Source organism: Pogoniulus pusillus, chromosome 13 (genome assembly GCF_015220805.1).
Source record: "Pogoniulus pusillus isolate bPogPus1 chromosome 13, bPogPus1.pri, whole genome shotgun sequence".
NCBI classification, from domain to species: domain Eukaryota; kingdom Metazoa; phylum Chordata; class Aves; order Piciformes; family Lybiidae; genus Pogoniulus; species Pogoniulus pusillus.
Genome location: NC_087276.1, coordinates 11,649,682 through 11,669,780, shown reverse-complemented (window position 1 = coordinate 11,669,780; position 20,099 = coordinate 11,649,682). Strand labels below are relative to the sequence as shown.

The following is a 20,099-nucleotide window of genomic DNA, read 5'->3' as shown; positions in this document are numbered from 1 at the left end:
TAGTTTCAGAGAACAAGAGGAAGGGCTAATCTCTGCTGACAGCAGGGCAGTATCTTGCAAAATTCAGGGACATTTCAGTGCACAGTACAGTTGAGCAAGCACCAACACCACCATTAACATACAAATATTTTCTGTCATACCAAATGTATTGAAATGCAGTGTGATTTTTTTTTTTCACAAGCACATTTCAAAATTTAACTGTTATCAGTCAGTCCCTTCAAAGCATCAGGCAGTCAAGAACCACACATTTTAGGGTTCACTTTTTTTCAAGTAATTTACTTTTAGTATGTAAAACTTAGCTCTCATGTTCATCTAGAACATGACTCTACTACTTCTTGGTTACCAACTGAATAAATTATAAGAGAATACACTATGATTCACAATGCAGACTATAGTCACACTTCTCAAAATGGCATTAAATTTTCCATTCATAAGCTTAGCTGCAAACTTTACTTTCTTATTTCATGCATTTGTACAGTGGATACCATACCCAGGGTAGATCCAATGAGTGACTGATTTTGATCCAGGACATAGTGCACTTCTTCTTTTAGGTCAACGATGGCAGCAAATTCCTTAAGATGAGTAGATCTTGATGCTCCTAGTCTCTCTGCATATATCCAAAAAAGATTTGAATCCAGTAGATAGAGATTCAAGGTTTTGTTGGTCCTGCAGCTCAGACCCGTAATGTTAGTGTCACTAAGATGAAGGTTAGGAATGAAACAATTCCTATCCTCAATGTGAGGAGTAGAATGTTGGGTGTTATCTTTCTTCCCATGGGAAGAAAATGCTACCTTGGGGGTCTGAAAGATGGCATTCTCAGAACTAATGAAACTTAAAAAATGCCTGTTTACTGTCCTGCAACATGCAGTGTAATAACTAAAGGGACTATAGAAACTTAAGAAATTGCTGCATTCTATGGTATTCGAAATAACTTGGAAAAAGGTATGTTCCTGGAGGTAGAAAGAGTCCAAAGCTGCTTCTATCTCTAAAAAGTTACAGTGTGGCCCATGGACTTTATTTGGTTTGACACCACGTGTCTGGTTAATGCAAAGCTCACAGACATTGTGAGTTCTGGATATTGAATGCCACTGGGGAAGCACCACTGTGTTACAACATGGGTACTTGGTTATGGAAAACGTTTCTGGTAATTTCAGATGTGCATCTGGTACAGAGGAATCAAAAGCTGGTGAATCGGTGTCTCCTAAGTGTTGAAGATCTGGCTCAGCTGCCTGGCTTTTATTACAGTTGTGGTATTCCAAGGCCACTTTGGTAATCTACAGAGAAAAAAAAAAAAGAAAAGAAAAAAAGAAAAGGGGTGGGGGGAAAGAAGATTAACTGTAGGTACTTTGCTTAAATGCAGTTATCTTTGCAGCTGTAACAACGTATATGCAATTAAAGATGCATCTTCAGAAACAGGAAGTTGGCCACTCCTTTGTTCTTACAAGAAATAGTGATGCTCTAACTTGATAGTTACATTTTCAGATTTCTGCATGATAAGAATTGAATATAGAGAACAAAAAGCCACTTAATTTTTTTTTCAGTCCACAACACTGATCTCAAGGTGCTCTTTGCATCATACTTATAACAGTGCACTAACACTACCTTTTAATGTTAAACCCCACTACATGAAGCCTTATTTGCACAGAGAAAATAAGCATTCCTGTAAGAGGAGGCAACCAAGAAATCTTTTAACCATCACTAAAAGTGTTGAAGCAATGTCAGTATTCTCCCAGCTATGGGTATATAGTGTAGGTGTAGAGAAGTGGAAAAGAAAGGGGAAAAAAAGGGAATGCAAATATTCCTGTGCTGCATCACCATTTTGCTTCTCATAACCAAAGGGAAATAAGCATCAAAAAAACGACCATCTATGGGCCACAGGATGAATTCTCATTCTAGAAGATACACAACAGAACATACAAGAAAAGAAAATGAAAGAGGAAGTTTTGATTAATCTTCATCCATCACATTAAACAAAATCTAGATACAGGACATACACATGTTGTTTACAGCAGAAGACTTTGATAGGAATCACAGTAATTACCAAAAGGATGGCCAAGAAACCCATCTCTGAGGGATCTTGTGTCACAGGCCCATTAGTATTTAATACTCATTAAATACTAATATTATATACTGCATCTTAGACACAGTCTATAGCAACAATCTGTTAGTTTTTAATATTATGCTGTTAGAAGTTTTCATCCTGAAAATGCTTAATTAAATGCTTGAAAGAAACACCTGGCCCCATCATACTATAATCTAGCCTGAAGATTTTGCCTACTTACAGAGAAACTCACAAAGAAATTAGGAGCAAAATTCAGATTTGTGATATCTCATTTCACTGAGCTACTATTGAAAAAAATCCTTCTCAGAATTTTCAACATACAACTTGACAGCCTTGCTGTTTCCAACTGCCTCACAGTCAAGTGGTTTCACTGCTTGATGAAACTGACAAGGCAGCTGTAGTAAACATCTCTCCCTACAGTAAACAAGTTGCATATCTCCTTAAAGTACAGCTTCAGAAGATCAGCTGGAATATTTTGTATCTCATTTCACATTTTGATATAGATAAATACTGTTTTTTTAGCAGAATGAAACCTGAAACTAAACATCTTACTTTGCACTGGTTTGATCTACATAAGCAATACCTGCTACTTGAATGTTTAATCTTTGACAAGCACCACTGAATTAAATCTGCTTAAAATAAGACAAGTTAGTGCAAGCATAACTACAGTTCTTCTTCGGTCTTTCTGTCAAGATTTTCCCAGCTGCCTACTGTAGCCATCTAACTTCTGTTTTGTGTATTTGCAGTTTGGATAAACATTATATCTTATTTTCATTTTTCTCCTCATTGCTTCAGATATTGCAACGTTAATTAGGCCTTGTGGAAACCAAATCTTCCAGGACATGGATGACATGTATACAACTCAGCATTGCCACCAAAATTTAGTCCAGCTCTTCATCTTCTACACATGGTCATTCCTTGTTCCACAGTGTCTTTAGTACTATGCAGTCAACCCTGTGATATGCAGCTGTGCAATACACTGACAAGGGGTTCCAGCTGAAAAAGTAGCCCAAGGTGGAGGGGGGAATCTTTTTCAGCCCAGTTAGATTCCCCATCTCATTCACTGCACAAACTCCTGGCCCAGGCAGTTCAGACAGAGAAGTAATGAGAAAGGAAGAGAAATCAAAAGAGGACTAGGCACATATACGCATCTCTCACATACCACTAATCGCAAAAAGTGGAGGTGGTCAAGGAAGAGTCAGGTGCTTGTTCCAAATAAGTCTTGACAAGAGACAGAGGTGTATTGCATGCGTTGCAAATCACTATAAGGAAGCTGTAATAATATGGCTCAAGAAAAGGCATTTTTAAACAAAACTGAGTATTTGGAACAGTGACATAAAATGAGATATCACCACAATTAAGCTCAGAACCCTAATATTTTTGAGGAGAAAAAAAAAATCACTTACTTCATCTAAAAGAGGATGAATTTCTGCTAAGGGATTGTAAGGTATAAATATGAGAAGTGCTGGTCCTTTCTTCAGCTCATTGTTTAGAAGAAGGCTTTTTCCACCGTGTGGTCTCAGCCACCGTATTAGCATCTCTCGATTTTCTAGAGCCCACTTGCAAATGTTCTCAGCAGTATAGTTCATTATGTCATTTGGGTAGATCTTGAAAGGGGAAAAACCAATTATTTCTCCTCATTTGGTTCAGTAATGAATGCAGTCCTCAAACAAGGATGCTCTGTTATGATAATGCTTACCACACTCTGAATCAGTTACACTGTTTAGCAAGCTTTGTCCACCCTTTCCCTTTGGAAAATCTTTCCAAATTGTCATCAGATCAGAACACAAAACCTTTTATGTAAAAAGTATTCTACTAGGAAAGCTCCTCTTTCTTCTACTACATTTTTATCCTCTTTCCTCTTCTCACTAGTATGTATTTTCTTTATAAACGAAAAAAGCTCAGTCCACTCAGTTGGTATGATCACATATCTTGATTCATGGCATATTAATAAACATTTTTGCACTATTCATTCCACATATGAACTCATTTTACATTAGTATTTTAAAGACACCAACACTAAGACTGCATTTAGAAATGCAAGTGTTCACTATTCCTACCATCACTCCACAAACTCTCTTTGTTACTATCCTCACTCAAGCATGAACTTCAGACAAGAGTCTTTGTCTAGTCACTTTGGAGGTGCTTGGGGTTTTTTATTTTCTTTTGATAGATACGAAATTAAATTTGGCCTCTACTGTTTATAACAGCTAAAACATTGTGCATGCTAAAGTTCCATGAAACATTCAGTCATGGCCTACTACAGCAGAATCTCAATCTCTATATTCTCAGAGTCACTACAACATGAATACAACACTCACAAGAGATGTGTTGACATGTCTGTGCAAATACACGCTGCCTGAACGCACCAAGGAAATCTCCTCTGCAACACGTTTATCTGTGATCACTCCAAAGCGTATTGTTCCAAGGTAATCTGAAAGAACAAATGTTCAGTTCTTAAATATGATACAAGTTGAATTTCTCTCCTGAAAGTCTTAGAACATCACCTTTAAACCAAAACACAGAATACTGCTGTGTAAGTGCACAAAAATGTTACTACCAATATCAGTGATTCAGTGAAGTAGAAAAAAAGATGAAAACAGTTGTCATCAGGAACTGTGTTCCTCTCCTACATTCAAAGTATAGAGAATGGTAGCCTTGGGCACTGTGGTAAAGGGTTGGACTTGATGATCTGTGAGGTCTCTTCCAACCTTGGTGATACTGTGATACTGTGATACTGAATTGCTCGATTTCTTGATTTGCTTATTAAATGCAGACTCTGGTATCACCAAAGCACCTTGCTGTATGTTAGGGCATGCATCTCAAAAGCCAAGATATACATAGAAGGAAAAGGTATGAATAATGACTGTTTAGAGGATGCACATCTACAGTAAATATGTATTAAATATTACCCTATTTCTATATACACCCGGATAGAATGCTTCTCATCTTCACATTGAAAAGAACTATCCCAACATGTCAATGTAATTTATATTACAGAATGAAATATAGAAGAGCAGGCTGGCACAGTTTAAAAAAAAAGCCAGAATAATGCCACCAGTTTCCTTAATTTTCAGGCAGGAAGCAATATCTGTAAAATGTGCTAATCTTGAAGAAAGTTATATACAGAATTTATAGCCCCCCAAAAGGTCTTAATATTTCAATGCAAGAGTTTTTGCATTTTAGATTGTTAATGCAAAACAACAGGGGAGAAAGCCCTTCTCATCATGCTACCTTGTACCAGCTCTCTAACCCCATCCAGGAAAGCCCTTTGTTGAATTCAGTTACAAAGTCCTGCCACAGTGACATTCATCTTAATGCTTCTGCAACCAACATTCCAAATGTTGCACAAGACAACTACTCCTGGCTTTAAGTAACTGCTAGTCTGATAATGTTTCTGTATAGGTTGCAGCTACACATCTAGGTTTTTGAGGAAACTATCCTAATATCTCCAGGCTGTCACACACTTTATTCCATGATGGCCAAACACACAGTAAGCCTTTGATGTAAGCAATCCTTGCACTGTAAAGTCTCACAATTAGATTAACAAGAAACATTCCCAAGTTACAAAATACTGCAAAACCTACTGAAACCCATATATAAAACTCATTCACAGATGCCTTAAATTATGAAAATGAAGCTTTTACCTTTCTTTAATGAATGTAATGCTGACGTGAAGAATGTTAAATAACCAGGCGGTTGGGGTGAAGCATTGAACTCAAAATATCCTATAACTCCTGGCTGAAATTGTAAGAGTTAAGAGTCAGTTAAACTATTTTCAAGAATAAAACACAAGGCACAGCTATTATTTGCCTACAGTAAAGCACAACAGATTTTTGAAAGGACAACAATATTTACTGAAGAATAGTCACTTTAGGCTGCAAGGAAAAAACGTAGTATTAAAAGATGGAATTGGAATGGGAATCAGTTCAAAAGTTGTCATTCAACAGCTGCGTGTAAGAGAGTTGATGGCTGTAGAAGGGTAAGTTCCAAGCCACTTATTTCCCATGTTATCTACTAAAGCTCACTACAAACAATATTTACTTTGCAATTACTTTGAGTCATTTCCAGCACCAATGTAACAACCACAAGCATCATAAAGGCTTTTAGAAATGGAGTATCAGATGTGATTTTTCAGTGTATGAACAACTTAAACACTAATTCTTCACTGTGTTGCATGTAACTAGCAACACCATAAGAATTCAAGCATTCTATGTGTGAATACTTCAACTGCTAAGCCAATTTATCATCCCACTATTAGGCTACTGGTCATTGTAAAGTCTTTCAGTCTGTCCTGCAGCAATCAGTGAGAGACCAGCTGCACAAAAATAAAGCAAGAGCCCTATATCCTACCTGCATATCCACAGTTCTTTAAATTGCCAAGCAAGCAATTCCACATTTATAAGGTTCCTCTCTATGCAGGCCCATAGACTTTGCCGACTACGAAGTATGAATCACTTCATATTAAACTCAGGGAAGATAATTTGGGAGGAGACTGGGAACAGAGAGGTGCATAGTCTTCAGACTTCTCTTGTTCCAAACCTGAAATTTTGGGTTTACAAATTGCAAAATGTAATCCATTAAAAATTATTATGTTTTTAAATGCATCACTCAAACTGACCAACTTGTGAGACAAAGTGTGCAATGAAATTTGGTTACTTTGAGCTGTTACTCAGCTCCACCAGTGCATACAAAAGGATCGTTTGACAGACAAAGCAATCTAGAGATTGCTGTGGAATAGGATTCTCAACCACCCATTTGCATGCCCTGTATTCAGCACTGGTGAGGCTGCACCTTGAATACTGTGTTCAGTTTTACGCCCCTCACTATAAGGAGGGCATCGAGGTGCTGGAGCATGTCCAGGAAAGGGCAACAAAGCTGGTGATGGGTCTGGAGAACAGTCTGGTGAGAAGCAGCTGAGGGAACTGGGGCTGTTTATTCTGAAGAAGGCTGAGGGGAGACACCATTGCAACTCCCTGAAAGGAGGTTGGAGTGAGGTGGGTGTTTTGTCATCTCCCTAGCATCAGGTGATAGAATGAGAGGAAATCACCTGAAATTGTGCCAGGGATGTTTAGGGTGGACGTTAAGAATTTTTTTTTATGGAAAGAGTGGTCAGGCACTGGAACAGGCTGCCAGCAGAGTGGTGTAGTCACCATCCCTGGAAGTGTTAAAAAGATATGTATACATGGCACTTTGTGACATGCTTTAATGGATGTGGTGATGTTAGGCCAACGGTTGGACTTGATCTTAGAGGTTTTTTCAATCCAAAACAATTCTATGATTCCTACAGAAATATTTTCACCTAGTATTGCTGAGGCTGCTTTGAGTCTTACATATAAAATTTTGTTTTTAAAAACGTGAACATATATTTTACCTGTTACTGTCAGCAATGATAGGAAGTCAGTTATTCATGCTAGCTGTATAAACTGAGCAACTCAGTATGAATTAGAGATCTTGAGATGCTCATCAGCTACAACATGTCTCATTGCAACCAATGGCCTGCCAAGAGACAGGAGTTCTCTTTCATGAGTGAGTGTTAAACACAAGATCCTTGTGCATCAGAATTCCTTGAGCTTCCCCAGAAAAATTGTCAATAAAAGAGATAAATGCATGTAGAGAAATTTCTGCAGTAACAATTGCCAAGAAGGAAATAAAAATACAAGTAAAAGAGAAGTGAAAACATACAGCAAAATAATAGCATTTATTCTTCACTGTTAAACAATAAACAGGTTAGTAATTAGTGTTCATTTTTCTCTTCCACTAGCAAATGAAGACAGTTAAGAAGGAACAATTCCTTATTAAAAAACTTTATAGAAGCATTCAAGTGAACTAAAATACATAATATATCAGAATTTTAGTTTCCCATTTCCTACAGCCATTTTTGAACACCATTACTGTACAAAATAAATTTATTGCACCAAATAGCAAATTAAACAAGTCAAAAAAGACTAAAATGCAACAAGCCAAAAGTCAGATCTGGAAATATTTATTAAATTATTAGAAGAGATGACATTTAGATTCTGACTGCCAGGTCTGTTGTACATTAAGAGCAGCTTAAGACTTGCAGATTCTGAAGAATGTTTCCATGAGATACTTCTGGACAGCATTTTTTAAGTAAGAGCAAAATGTAGTGGGAGAACATATACTGGTGCTATATGGCTGATGAATTATCTGGTTAATTACTGTCCTTTTAATGATCATCCCAGAAGATTTACATTTTCCTCCCTGTTACAGGCTGCAATTATAGGTATGAGAAAGTATGTAAAAAGCTTAAGTGTCGTGCAAATTTTCCTGTTCCTCTGCTAGAATGAAGAGATTCACTCGCTACTACCAACTGCTCTGCCCATATGTAACACAAGAAGTCCTTTTCCAGATGAGTGGAAAAGATAGAAAACTACAGGTAGAAGTGATTGTTTCTCTGCAGTCAAAGCCAGGACGTGTACTGATGCTCACAGCTCAACATTTTGATATACACTTTAGAAAAGGGAGAGAAGGCTGAGGATCAAAGTTTGCAAAGGTTACTGGGAATCACTGAAACTACAGCTGACTCAAAGAGTTGCAGAAAGACAGTATTAAATGACTGTGATGACAACAGCTCTGAAATTCAAAGGCCAATAAACATGAAACAATGGAAACAGAGAGCAGAAAAAAAACCACAGCTACTAATTATCTTTTACATTTAGATAGACACTTTTACTACTTAATTAAGTTACTCTTATCCCCTTTTGTATTTATTTTTGTATTTTGGCTGTATTGCACTGAGGCAAGGGAGATGGTTTTGTTTCTTCCTCCCCAGAATCTCAGACTTGTGTAGACAAACAATTCCTGCCTCATTTTATCAGGAAGAAAGGGAAGTGTTATCTCTGTGGAAGAACCAGCATTACATACCACTAATTCTATATTGTAGAAACACAAAGAAGTTCCCGATTGACATCAATTAAGTTTACAAGTAAAAGTCTGTCATTTTCTAATGATGTTTAAAACACTGTGTATCCAGAACTGAAAGCAAAATCTCACATTGTTAGCACCACAGTACCTCACACAAGAGCAGTATGGTAAGTTAAATCCTCTCTTGGGTCAGACTCTACAGTTAAAGCCCAGCAAGCACCACTACACAAACAGAAGAAGAAGCACTCCTACACAAACAAAGAAGAAAGCTGACATCATGTTAAGACACATGCCAGCTATATCTCAGAGATCAACTCCTCCCCTACTTCTCTTCAAGTCAGAAAATTATAAGGTACCTGAGCATACTTAGTTTTCATGAGTGAACAAAGCTTTTTCTTTAGCTAGAGAAGCTGAGTATTTTCTTCCTCTGTGCCTCAGAAGGATGAGACCATTTCTAGTAGCTGAGTTAGTGAGATGAAGAATGAGACATGTCAGTTTGGATTAAAGTGAAACTGTAGTTAGAAAAACAAAAGAAGTCTGCTTTTAGGTACTGACATATACCTGGAATTACAGTAGGAAATGTATATTTATCTCCTGATGTAACTTAGATCTTCCTATATATTCCAAGATCTTAAATGCTTTCTAAATATTTTTTCCTTTGATCTCAAAAATTAAATTCTAATTCTGATTGCATTCTAGTTTTGCAGCAGTATCAGTCCACAATCACAAAAAATACTTCAACAGTATCAGAAACTGCAGCATCTTCAATTTTTTTACCTGTGGTTTGAGCGCCCTCTTGTGAGAGCAGCCAGGAATCTCAAGATTTGGGTGAGGACCGGACATGACACCAGGTAATCAACACTATGTGCTCTTACATTTCGCTGTACTCTGCTCATGAGTACTTATCAGTACTTCTTCGAAACAAGAACATGAACATTCGAATACAAGGGAAAATACTGCTAGATTTCAGTAAAGATGCTTTCAGTCTCGGTACTCCTGCAGTACCGGTTAGCTGAGGCATGCTCACGTTTAATGGATTTAGATAGATAATCAGATGAGTCAGGCTAGGGCTCCCGTTTTTCTTTGCTAGATGCTTTTTCTGTCAAAAGCTGGCTACTGGAATCTGAACACAAGATTAAAGCACCGCAAACTTCACAGATTAGGTGGAAGAGGGAAGTCCTGGCTATAAGAAAAATGATCTGCAATAACAAAATTACCTTGAAAGATGAAAAGAAGGGTGCAGTAGCTCTTTCAGGTGCAAAAACAGCACCTGAGCATAAATTCATCTAGACATATGCCTTTAAATGAATCACTTATCTACTAATAATTTACCAACCTACTGCATAGTCCAGATTTGACACAGCCTCCTGCTTGGGCAGAGAAGCAAAACAATGAGGACCAACAGCGAGTGACAGGCAACTCTGCAAACTACTGCTTCCTTAGTATGGGAGACTTTAATACCAAAGTAGCACAAAACTGCCAAGGGGCAGAATAGGCACTGCCCAAGTGCAATCTGGAGATCAGCTACAAAGAGGTAATTTTCAGCTGAAGATTTTGAAGTCTAAAGTAAATACCCCTAATGTAAGTCTGCAGAACATAGGACTGAAAATCATAATGATGATGACAGATATTTCAGAAAATATTCTGATCTTCAAATTAATAAGCCTCTCGATGACTAAACTGCACAAGTCTGATCAAGCAGCAGACAGTGGTGAAAATGGCCAATGATCTATCCTTTATAGGCTTCCTTCTGCTAAAAATTAACATTTTTAATATATAAAACATTTTTTAAAGAATCAAAAGCAAGACAGTAGCCAAGGCTACATGCACTTCCTGTAATCTACTCTATTCCTCTAACTTTCTCACTTCCTAAGCACAGAAGTCACATCCTGCATTGTTCTTTCTCCTACAAGTGTGAAAACTTCCTCATCTTACGTGGAAAGCATTAGATACATTCACATTTCTAACTGTTTAACACAATGAAACAAAGTCTTGACCTCCGTTTGGAAATAAGCTTTGCCTCTGTGCCTGACTGCATTTCCCTTTCCCTTCCAGTTCTCTACTCTTAACATCTTCTCCTGCATCACAGCTCGTGATCACTCAGCATTTGCCTTTCTTACTGCACTCACAAGGACTTGCACTAGCATGACATATCAGGCCATTCATGTCCAGTCGATTTCAGAAAAAAGACCTAACAAATACAGATACTGGCACCTGGAGCTACAGAATTTGAAGCACAGGAAGGGAGGAAGTTTGAACACAGAAATAAAAATGTCTGTACAAGTGCTAAGTAGTATTTTTTTTAAAGTATTTTCTAGCTCTCCCATAAATTTATCTTCTACCTTTCACTTTCCAATGGAAGTACACCTCCTACAGTAAATTTAAACTTAACGTCTCTATACTCATCAGTCACCTTTTGCAGACTGTCAAAAAAATAATTCATATAACACAGGTAAAAAAAAAAAAAAGGCAAGCAGCTGTTTTAAAATCTCTACAGGAGGCAAAAAAGTAACAATTTTAGAGAAAACTGCTTGTGGTCACAGAAAGAGTCAGCATAAGACAGACACAGCTCTCAACTCCCAACTCTGTCCCCACTTATAACACTGGGAAACTAAACTCATCAATAGCTCCCAAAGGATATGCTAAAGCATGAACAGCACAGAATCCACCCACAGTAACTACCAGCACATGCCCCCTTATGCTGAAGCAGCTTTTATCAAACAGAAGAGGTCCTGTTCCACTTTGCAGCAGAACCAAACACTGGTACATGCCCAGTTCAAAGAGAAACTTCGTTTCATTCTGAAAGACTGGAAAGCCCCTCACGCGTTTTGGTCACTTCTACAGCATTCTGTTCTAATTGCCTGGGGTTTAGTAAGATTATGGTATTTCTCCATTATGAACTACAGAAATGAGCAGTTCTAAAGGGATTATAAATCATTCTGTTCTAAGTGCAGTCTGTCTAATTGGAAGTTACTAATCCACCAGTATTGCTGCCAATCTTGGCACCTCTCAACACGACAGATCAAAAATTAATAAAACACAATGTTCTCGTGGATCAAATTCATGAAGTTACAGCACATAGGGTGGGTAGGAGCCATTATTTCAACTGATTTCACATTTGCTTTTACTTAACAGACTTATCTTACTAGAAAAGTTTCATGTTCCCTTAAAAATTAAAGCAATGAGACTATATACCTCTCAAATGCTTTCCCAACTTAGACTGGAAGATTTTTGTGAAAGTATTTCTCCCTTCTTTCTTGTACATATGCAACTTTTCAGTAAGGCAGCAAATTTTACTGTTGTCTCTACCTGCTAAAGAACTATAAACTAATAGTATGACTAAATCATAAGAGCCACTACACAGGGAATCAACATCATGAATCTGTCATTTCATACTTTTAGGATTTTAACAAATTTATGGGGCACTGATTTCAGGATCCTGCAAACAAACTAGCACTTTGGAGCAGATAAAATTTAACTGAGAAACAAGTCAAACTCTTTCTGAACCACAGTGGTAAAGCTAGAGAAGAGAGATATGTACCTCATAATTTGAGAGGAAATCTAGTAATTTTGATCGAGACGAGATGTAGAGTAGTGGTGTCATCACCCGACGAACAAACTTTTCAATATAAACAGCACTCATAGGGCCTTTGTATTCAATTGGTCCAAAACTAGTACCAAAAAAAATAATAAAACATTAAGACTTAAATCAGCAATAGAGTCCCTCCTGGGGGTGGCAGAGATAGGAGTTACACAGATAGCATGCTTGCCCTCTAGGGAATTGTCCTCTGTGTTAAGTAACAGTGGCTTCTTGTAACCAATGGAGGAGTTGTGTTACAAGACTTGATGTACAGTGCAGAAACTGCAGTGACTCCAGTGCAGTGTATATGGGTAGGTGCAGTGTGTTGGAGAGACAAAGAGATAGAGACCACCTCTGATTCCTATTAAGGAAGCTGGTAAAATGCAGGTACAGATGACATGAGCATATACATATATTTCTGAAGTAAATACATGTCTCAGAAACACACACCTGAAAAACGTCACTATTTCCACTTGATTTTAAAAAATCTTTAGAAAGTTCAAAGAGGTCTGTAAAGGTGCAGCATTTTTAATACAGAGGTCTGAAAAGGTGCAGCATTTTTAATACAGACTTTTACGAGCAGCACTCAGGAAAGCAGGGACAGATCCAGTTGCACTGTTGATGAACAGACTCAGTGAGTCTATAGTTTCCCATGAAAAGGCTGACACCACGTTAGTGCTAAACCAGAATGCAGTCTGGGCCTTGTGGCTACAATTTCTAGAGCTTCTCCTTCATCCTGTTGAAATCCCCCATCTGATTTATTATCATTAGGTTGGACAAAGCATCACAATCCAAAATAAAATCAAAAGCATGAAGAGTGAATTCATTCCCACTAAAGAGTTTTATGAGATGCATTTTTAAATACATTTTATATATACAGACACTCTGAAAAATATCTGAAATAGCTACATTCAGTTGTTCTGAAATGGTCCTATGAAGCCCACAAGATTATTCTATATCCTGCAAGGGTTTATTACAAACCTTTGTCTTAACAGCAACATGCACTCCTCCAATATGGCACATGCCCAGTAAACAACATTCAAGGTTTAGTATGAGGTGAATTTTTATGAAGGTACATCTCATCTTGTTGCTACTGCTTAAGATTACTCGTAAGTGTATCGTGCTGTAATTTCAAAATCAAGAAGGTTTAAGTCAATGTACAGCCTAGGGGGATTGTAGCTTTTATACAGTTTGAATTAAGCCAGTGCCATCTGCGTCTATTTCAAGTTCAGCAAAGAAAGACCAGAACTGTTCCTCCTCAATATATAATACATGGAAGAGAGATGCAGTTTATGACTAAAGTATGCAAGTAGAAGTGATAAGCTGCACAGCATCCAGCTCTACTGTACCTAGCATTAAAAACTGTTTCTTTGCATTCTGTTCTCCATAAATGGTAATACACACAAACACTAAAAATGTGGTAACATAAAATTTGATACAATATCTCAATACTTGAAGCATTAAAAAGCACAAATGTAGAACAAAACCTTAAGTGCATATTTAAACAGCACTATGCACTGAAATTCTGCTGAATTCAGTAACCCCTAAATACATACTTTCTTGCTGTCACATATTTGGACCAGCTGATATAATCCATCTACAGAACAAACAGACAACGGACATTAATACATAAATCTGAATTATGTACTTTTAATTGGAGGCAGAACTTCCAGGAGATGCACAGGCAAAACAAAATTTCCTTAAGGATGAAGAATCGTGCAGCATGATTTAACTGACATCTGCAACTGTCATTTAACTGACATATGCAAGGCCACTTGACAATTGAATAGCACATAGGACAAGCTTCACCAAGAACCTCCACCTCTCCAATTACTTCCTGTATCATAAATACATTTACAAAATGCAACATCTTATGCAGTATCCATTTGCCAAAAAAAAAAAAAAAAAAAAAACAACCCAACCTAAAACCAAAAGAAAACCCCCAGACTCTCCTTATGATATATCTTACCTCTGATGGTATAAGTGTATCACAGGAAAATAAAAGAAATGCTTCTGCTTCCTACATTTCCCCTGGTTCCACCAGCAATTTACTGCCACAAACAGCACCTGCAAAGCAGGCAAAAATTCACAGCTAACATTTACACTACTGTGACCTTCTTTATCTAATATACCTTATTTTTCAAATCCATTCCATTTGCTACTTTCCCTGTCTTTTCAACTTTGTTTTCCCTGTCTATGCTCTTAATTCTATCACACACAAAAAATAATTGTTATTATCATTATATTATAAACTATCCCTTTGGTCATCTCTCTTTCTAGTGTTTAAGCTTCTTAATCTAAATCCTTCCAATTTACTAAGTCAGAATTTGTGTTAATTACATTTCTGCAGAGTGGAGCTCAATGAGCAGAGGTTTAGGATAGCTGTACCTGTGAAGCATTCACAGGTAACCAACTGCTAGAAAGCAGGGCATAGCTACTATCTTATATCACCACCAGTGTCTCAAAGGATCCTGGAAACGGAAGCAAACTCCCTGTAGTTGCTTTCTGAAGGCAGGTGAATAAAGCTGAGAAGATGGTACAAGAACTTCCTATTCCCCATTCAGGACTAGAAATTACAGACAACTGAGTAGAAATCAAGGTTTTTTTTCCATTTATTCTGACACTCTGTATGGTATATTAAAATTACAGTGACTGGCTGTGTTACTTTAAAATGTAAGCAATCAAGCCCCACTCATTCCCTTGGGATGGCAGAAACTAGAATCAGCTTGGACACTAGAAAGTTACCAGGCCACATTTAAGATTTGTATCTTCCCTGGAGTTACCTGGTCTGACAAGCTGCTGGCCACATGTTCTACTTCCTCTCTTGCTGCAATGGACTGGCCACACCACGGCGCGTAGAAGAAATACAGCGCAATTTCCGAATCCTGCCGAAGGTGATCTGCATAGTCTAACTGTCCACGGAAAAGATCAATGACTGGAGATCTTGTGGAGAAAAAATTCACTGGAAGTTTCGCTGGCATTGTTACATCTTTTGCTCGGCTGTGGGAAGGAAATGAAGAGTGGTTACTGAGAACGTACAGCTGCAGTTAAAGAAGTGTGCTCAAAGCCCTAATTTTCAATCTCAGCAAAGGTCATGCAATGAAAAAACTTTGGAAATTGATGCAAATGACTGCAACTTACATTATCTGAGTTAGTGTCATAAAACACCATAAAATAATAAAGATCACCTTAACAAGCTTTAGAAAGTCACACTGTGATACCATGCACTATGTTTATGGGTATGTTAGCTGACACTCATTGCTGGTTGCTATAAAGCATAAAATTACCAGGAAGAGTGATTTCTTTGGATTTCTTCCCTGGCCTCATCCTCTTTTAACACTTGTACTTTAGGTAACAGCACCCTGATAAAAGAAGAGACACTGGTTTTGTGATGTGATGTTTTTGTAAACAGGTGATTACTCTGCCTTCTGCTTTGCTTGAAAGTATTCTATACTTGTATCCTTCCCTGTTCTAAAGAATAGGTTAATGTGTGTTAGTTTATTTTACTGGTTAGAGCAGTGACTGCAAACTATTCAAGGCACACTTCCTCATCTATGCAAGGACAACATCAACAAATAGAGTGCCAATGTAGAGATTATGATAGAGTAAGTTTCCCGAGAGATGCTAATTCGACCAGTAATACTAAGAAAATAAACTGAACACTCGGCAAACCACTTTCTACCAAATCAGCAGGCACGCAATCCAGAACTCAGCATTTCCCAGATGTTCAGAAGTTCTTATAACGTTGCCTTAAATGCAAGCGAATGATCTCCAATTCAAAAATTTCCCACTACCCATATTTATACTAAAGAAGTCAGACTAAAATCTTCACCACACCACAGCAATGCTCAATTTTGCCACAACTGTGTACATGACAGGAAGTTTTAAGAAGGACTGTGTATTTCTTTGCCTTCTAGCACAACAAAAAGCTAACAAAAATCTTTTTACTTGATGTTTGAACCTCCCCATGGAACCATTTCAGTAATTGTGGTAAAATTATTGATCCCTGAACACTGTCAAACTCATAAGTTAAGCAAACTCCTAACAATGCTGCCACATTTTCAAGCTTTGCTTTTACAATACAGACCCACAAAAGCCCTGGCTCCTCTCTTATTTCCAAGTTCACTTAAAGTTCAACATTTAAGAATCACACCCAGTATATTTTCTACAAGTCGTAGAAATTCATAGATCATGTGTAAGAGACTATTTACTTCAAAATCCTAAAATTTGAAAATATGAATTGTAAATGTGAGAAAACAGTTAATTCCACTACGCTCAAAATTATGTTTCCATACAGATGGCAAAAAATCCAGTGTCTTATATGAGCTTCTACATTTGCTCCATCTCTTCTCCCCTAGCTGGTAACCCAGCACCTCCTTTCCCAACCTTCAGGTTCTTATGCCACCTTAGAACCAAAACTTAGTTTCTTTCTATTCCCACACCACATATTTATTCAAACTGCTGGCTCCTTGCCATGAGTTCTAGCTGCCAGCTAGACAGGACACAATGCTGATGTTCCACAGCTCTAACTCAGAGGTCAGCACACATGTTGATCAACTGCTGAAAGTGAAAAACAGCAGCTAGGTGTTGATCCCACACTAACACAGGCTTCTTCAAAGAGAGTAACTAGAATTTCTCCACTTTAACTAGTTTAATAAAAACAGACAACCTACGTATGTCTAGAACCTCTGCTTCCTGAATTAAACTGGAAGTGGACAACTAGCCCAAGAGTTAGAGCATAAGCATTAAAAATGAGATGTGAATTTGGCTCCATGATTGCAAGAAAGAAAAACTGATCAACAGAAGTCCCATGAAGCAAGTCAGGAACTATGGAACTACATGGCTAGCTTCAAAGACGAACAAAATGACAATAATTATTAAAATCCAAACCACAATAAACAGCTACCAGCTGCTGAAGGTCATCTGCTCAGTAGTGTCTCCCTTTGCATAACAGTACTTCTACATAATCCACAGGTTTACGAAGACAGCAGTGCACTGAATCCCCAAAAACTATACAAGTATAAACTGAGACTTGCATAATAAATCATCATACAAACATAATAATCACATATTGTTACTAACACACAGTGTAACTCATCTACTACAATCATTTGAACAGAAGAACCTCTTAATAAAGGAAAGCATAGGGAAATGCCTAGAGGATCAGTCCCTTGGACTGCACAGTCCTTAGACTGAGGCTGACTCAAAAGACATTTGCATAGTGCCAGAAATAATTCAGGTTCTAAACCACAGACTTTCATAGTAACACATTAGATCAAGCATCATTTAGTTATTCTTTGAGCCACTCTAAACCTGCAATACCTCAAAACCCACTAATGGATTGCCTTGTAGAAAAGGAATTTTTCCTCTCCATGCTTTTTAACCATCAGTCTCAAAAGTTCCACTTTGCAAGCACAGTGATAGTAACTGTCCTCCGCTGCTTGCAAATTGTGCTGATATGTGGTGAGAAATCATATACTGTACTCACAATCAACACGTGCAATTAACTACCTTCCAACAGTTACGTTTACACTTGAACTTTCTATGTTTCTGACAGCAATGGAACAGGGAGTGCTTTTCTGATATTGGTTTGTCCATTTAAGTACAATCTGAAAAGCCAAACTCCTTTAATCAAACTTCCTGTAGAGAGTACAGTGGCAAGAAACACAATCCATTTCTGAGCTTTCAAACACAGCTAGCAGCAACATGAAACTAACAGCCAGGTTTTAAATAAAAGAGAACAGGAGGAAAACAGAAACATCAATCTAAGTGTAAAAAAACCAAAACACCCAAACTTTTTCTTTTTTGAGAAATGGACAGTAGAACAGTGATTATGTTCAGAAAACCATCACAATACATGGCAACAGCTTTACACTTCCATCTAAATTGTCTGGTCACTGTGAGTTACAGATTGCTGCAACAGAGGCACTGCTGCTCACAGCAGTCATTCAGGCTTAAAATTCACTCTGATTCAAGGAATGTATCTCCAACAGGTGAGAAGAGAGCCCCAGTATTTTTCAATAGTGTTACCTGTGAATTAAGTGTTTCTAGGAATAAAAATTTGTCAGATTGGGTAGAAGAGGGAAATAACCAGATCCCTGTAACCATCTCCCATTCCCAATATCAAACCCCAAATGCAGCAGAGATGTTCTTCAGTTAATATAGTACAAAGTGAAGCACACATCATCTTGACCTAAAACCCATCCAGAACATTCAAATCCCAGTCTATGCTCCAGAGCCAAGCTACCCAGCTGCAGGACTCATGTCCCTACCATGCATCATCCAACTACCCTCACACTTCCAGCTACAAACACGACCTGGTTCCATGTGTTCCATACTCATGTATATCAGGCTTTCAGCAAACGAGAACCACAGAGACTTTTGTGAAGAGGACAGTTCCAGTTCCCAAGAGGAGCACTAGACTGGGGGAGGGAACCCACAAAGGGCATTTCTGTCTAAAGCAAGTGTAGGTAACTGAGGTGTCCACACTAACGCAGTCAGAAGACACCTGTTTTCCCCTTCTGTGTACTCCCAAATGAAGGAGCTGGCTGAGGGCGCTGAGAAAGGTGTCAGCCCTTACGTGGCACCGCGAGGTTACGAGCTGCTCTCTGGAGCTTTCCAACAACGCGCCTGCCCTCAGGTGCGAGTGCATCCCAGCACCTACCGGGTACCGCCCGCCGCTACCCTACGGTCTCAAGGAACACATATGGCTCTTAAAATCACCGCCGCTTCTCCCGCACCTAACGATCAACGCGAGGCGCCGGACCTGCCCCCTGGCCCTGCCTGGAGCGGGTCACAGAGTCCCACGTCCTGGTCCCCTGCTACACTACTGAGCTGACGACGGTGTCCCCCCATCACACGAGAAGGGACGTGGTTTTCTTGGAGACTGTATGTCTCTAGCCCCAGGAAGATGATGTCTGTCACCTAACCCAGGAACGGGCGTTCCCGACAGCACCTGGCCCCGTGCGGCACTTCTTGGGGCCTGACCAGAGTGCGGAGAGACGTGTGGCCAGAGCGGGCACAAGGGGTGGCGCCTCGGGAGGATCCCCGGCTCTGCCGGCCCCGGCCGCCCACCCCGGCACACACGCAGGCCCCAGGTCGGGACTCCCACACACGCCCCTACCACAGGGGCACGCCCCGCCGTCAACGAAAAGCGGCGAGCTGCCGCTTCCCTTGGCCAGGCCTCACATGCCCCAGGCTCGCCCGGCCCCTGCCCACTCCCTTGAAGCCTCCCCACGGCCCCACCATTACCTGCAGGTGACTTTGAGGGCGACAAGGAAGGCGCAGCCCAGCAGGATGGCAGCGCCGCACAGCAGCTCGGGCCGCCGCGCCATCTGGGCGGCGCGAGGCCGCAAGCGAGGGGCAGCCGCGGGGCCGGAGCCGCCGCATAACGACATCATCCCCCGCCACAGCGGGGAGGGGTGCGGGAACCGGGCCGCTCCCGCTCGCACACGTCTCCCTACCACCCGCCTGTCAGTCGCGCCGGGGCGGGCCCCGTTGCCAGCGAACCCGCTGCCGCCACGTTACGGCGCCCCGAGCAAGCGCGAAGACGCCTGGGCCAGGGCCGCC

General features: G+C 39.5%; 1 protein-coding gene across 3 annotated transcripts in view; it reads right to left on the bottom strand.

The window, feature by feature from the left end:
• Positions 1 to 20,099, bottom strand: part of TXNDC11 (thioredoxin domain containing 11) — a 27,227-nt gene extending 7,128 nt beyond the window's left edge. Inside the window, exons 1-8 of one of the 3 annotated variants that reach the window (XM_064152981.1) lie at positions 19,782 to 20,099; positions 15,314 to 15,530; positions 14,500 to 14,597; positions 12,492 to 12,621; positions 5,710 to 5,803; positions 4,384 to 4,496; positions 3,469 to 3,669; positions 491 to 1,274 (exon numbers count right to left, since the gene is read on the bottom strand). In XM_064152981.1, coding sequence (XP_064009051.1) covers positions 491 to 1,274; positions 3,469 to 3,669; positions 4,384 to 4,496; positions 5,710 to 5,803; positions 12,492 to 12,621; positions 14,500 to 14,597; positions 15,314 to 15,530; positions 19,782 to 19,930 — 1,786 coding nt within the window. In that variant the 5' untranslated portion in view covers positions 19,931 to 20,099. Of the gene's footprint in view, positions 1 to 490; positions 1,275 to 3,468; positions 3,670 to 4,383; positions 4,497 to 5,709; positions 5,804 to 12,491; positions 12,622 to 14,499; positions 14,598 to 15,313; positions 15,531 to 15,817; positions 15,890 to 19,781 lie in introns of those variants that run through there. The other 2 variants (XM_064152983.1, XM_064152984.1) reach the window with 2 other exon arrangements.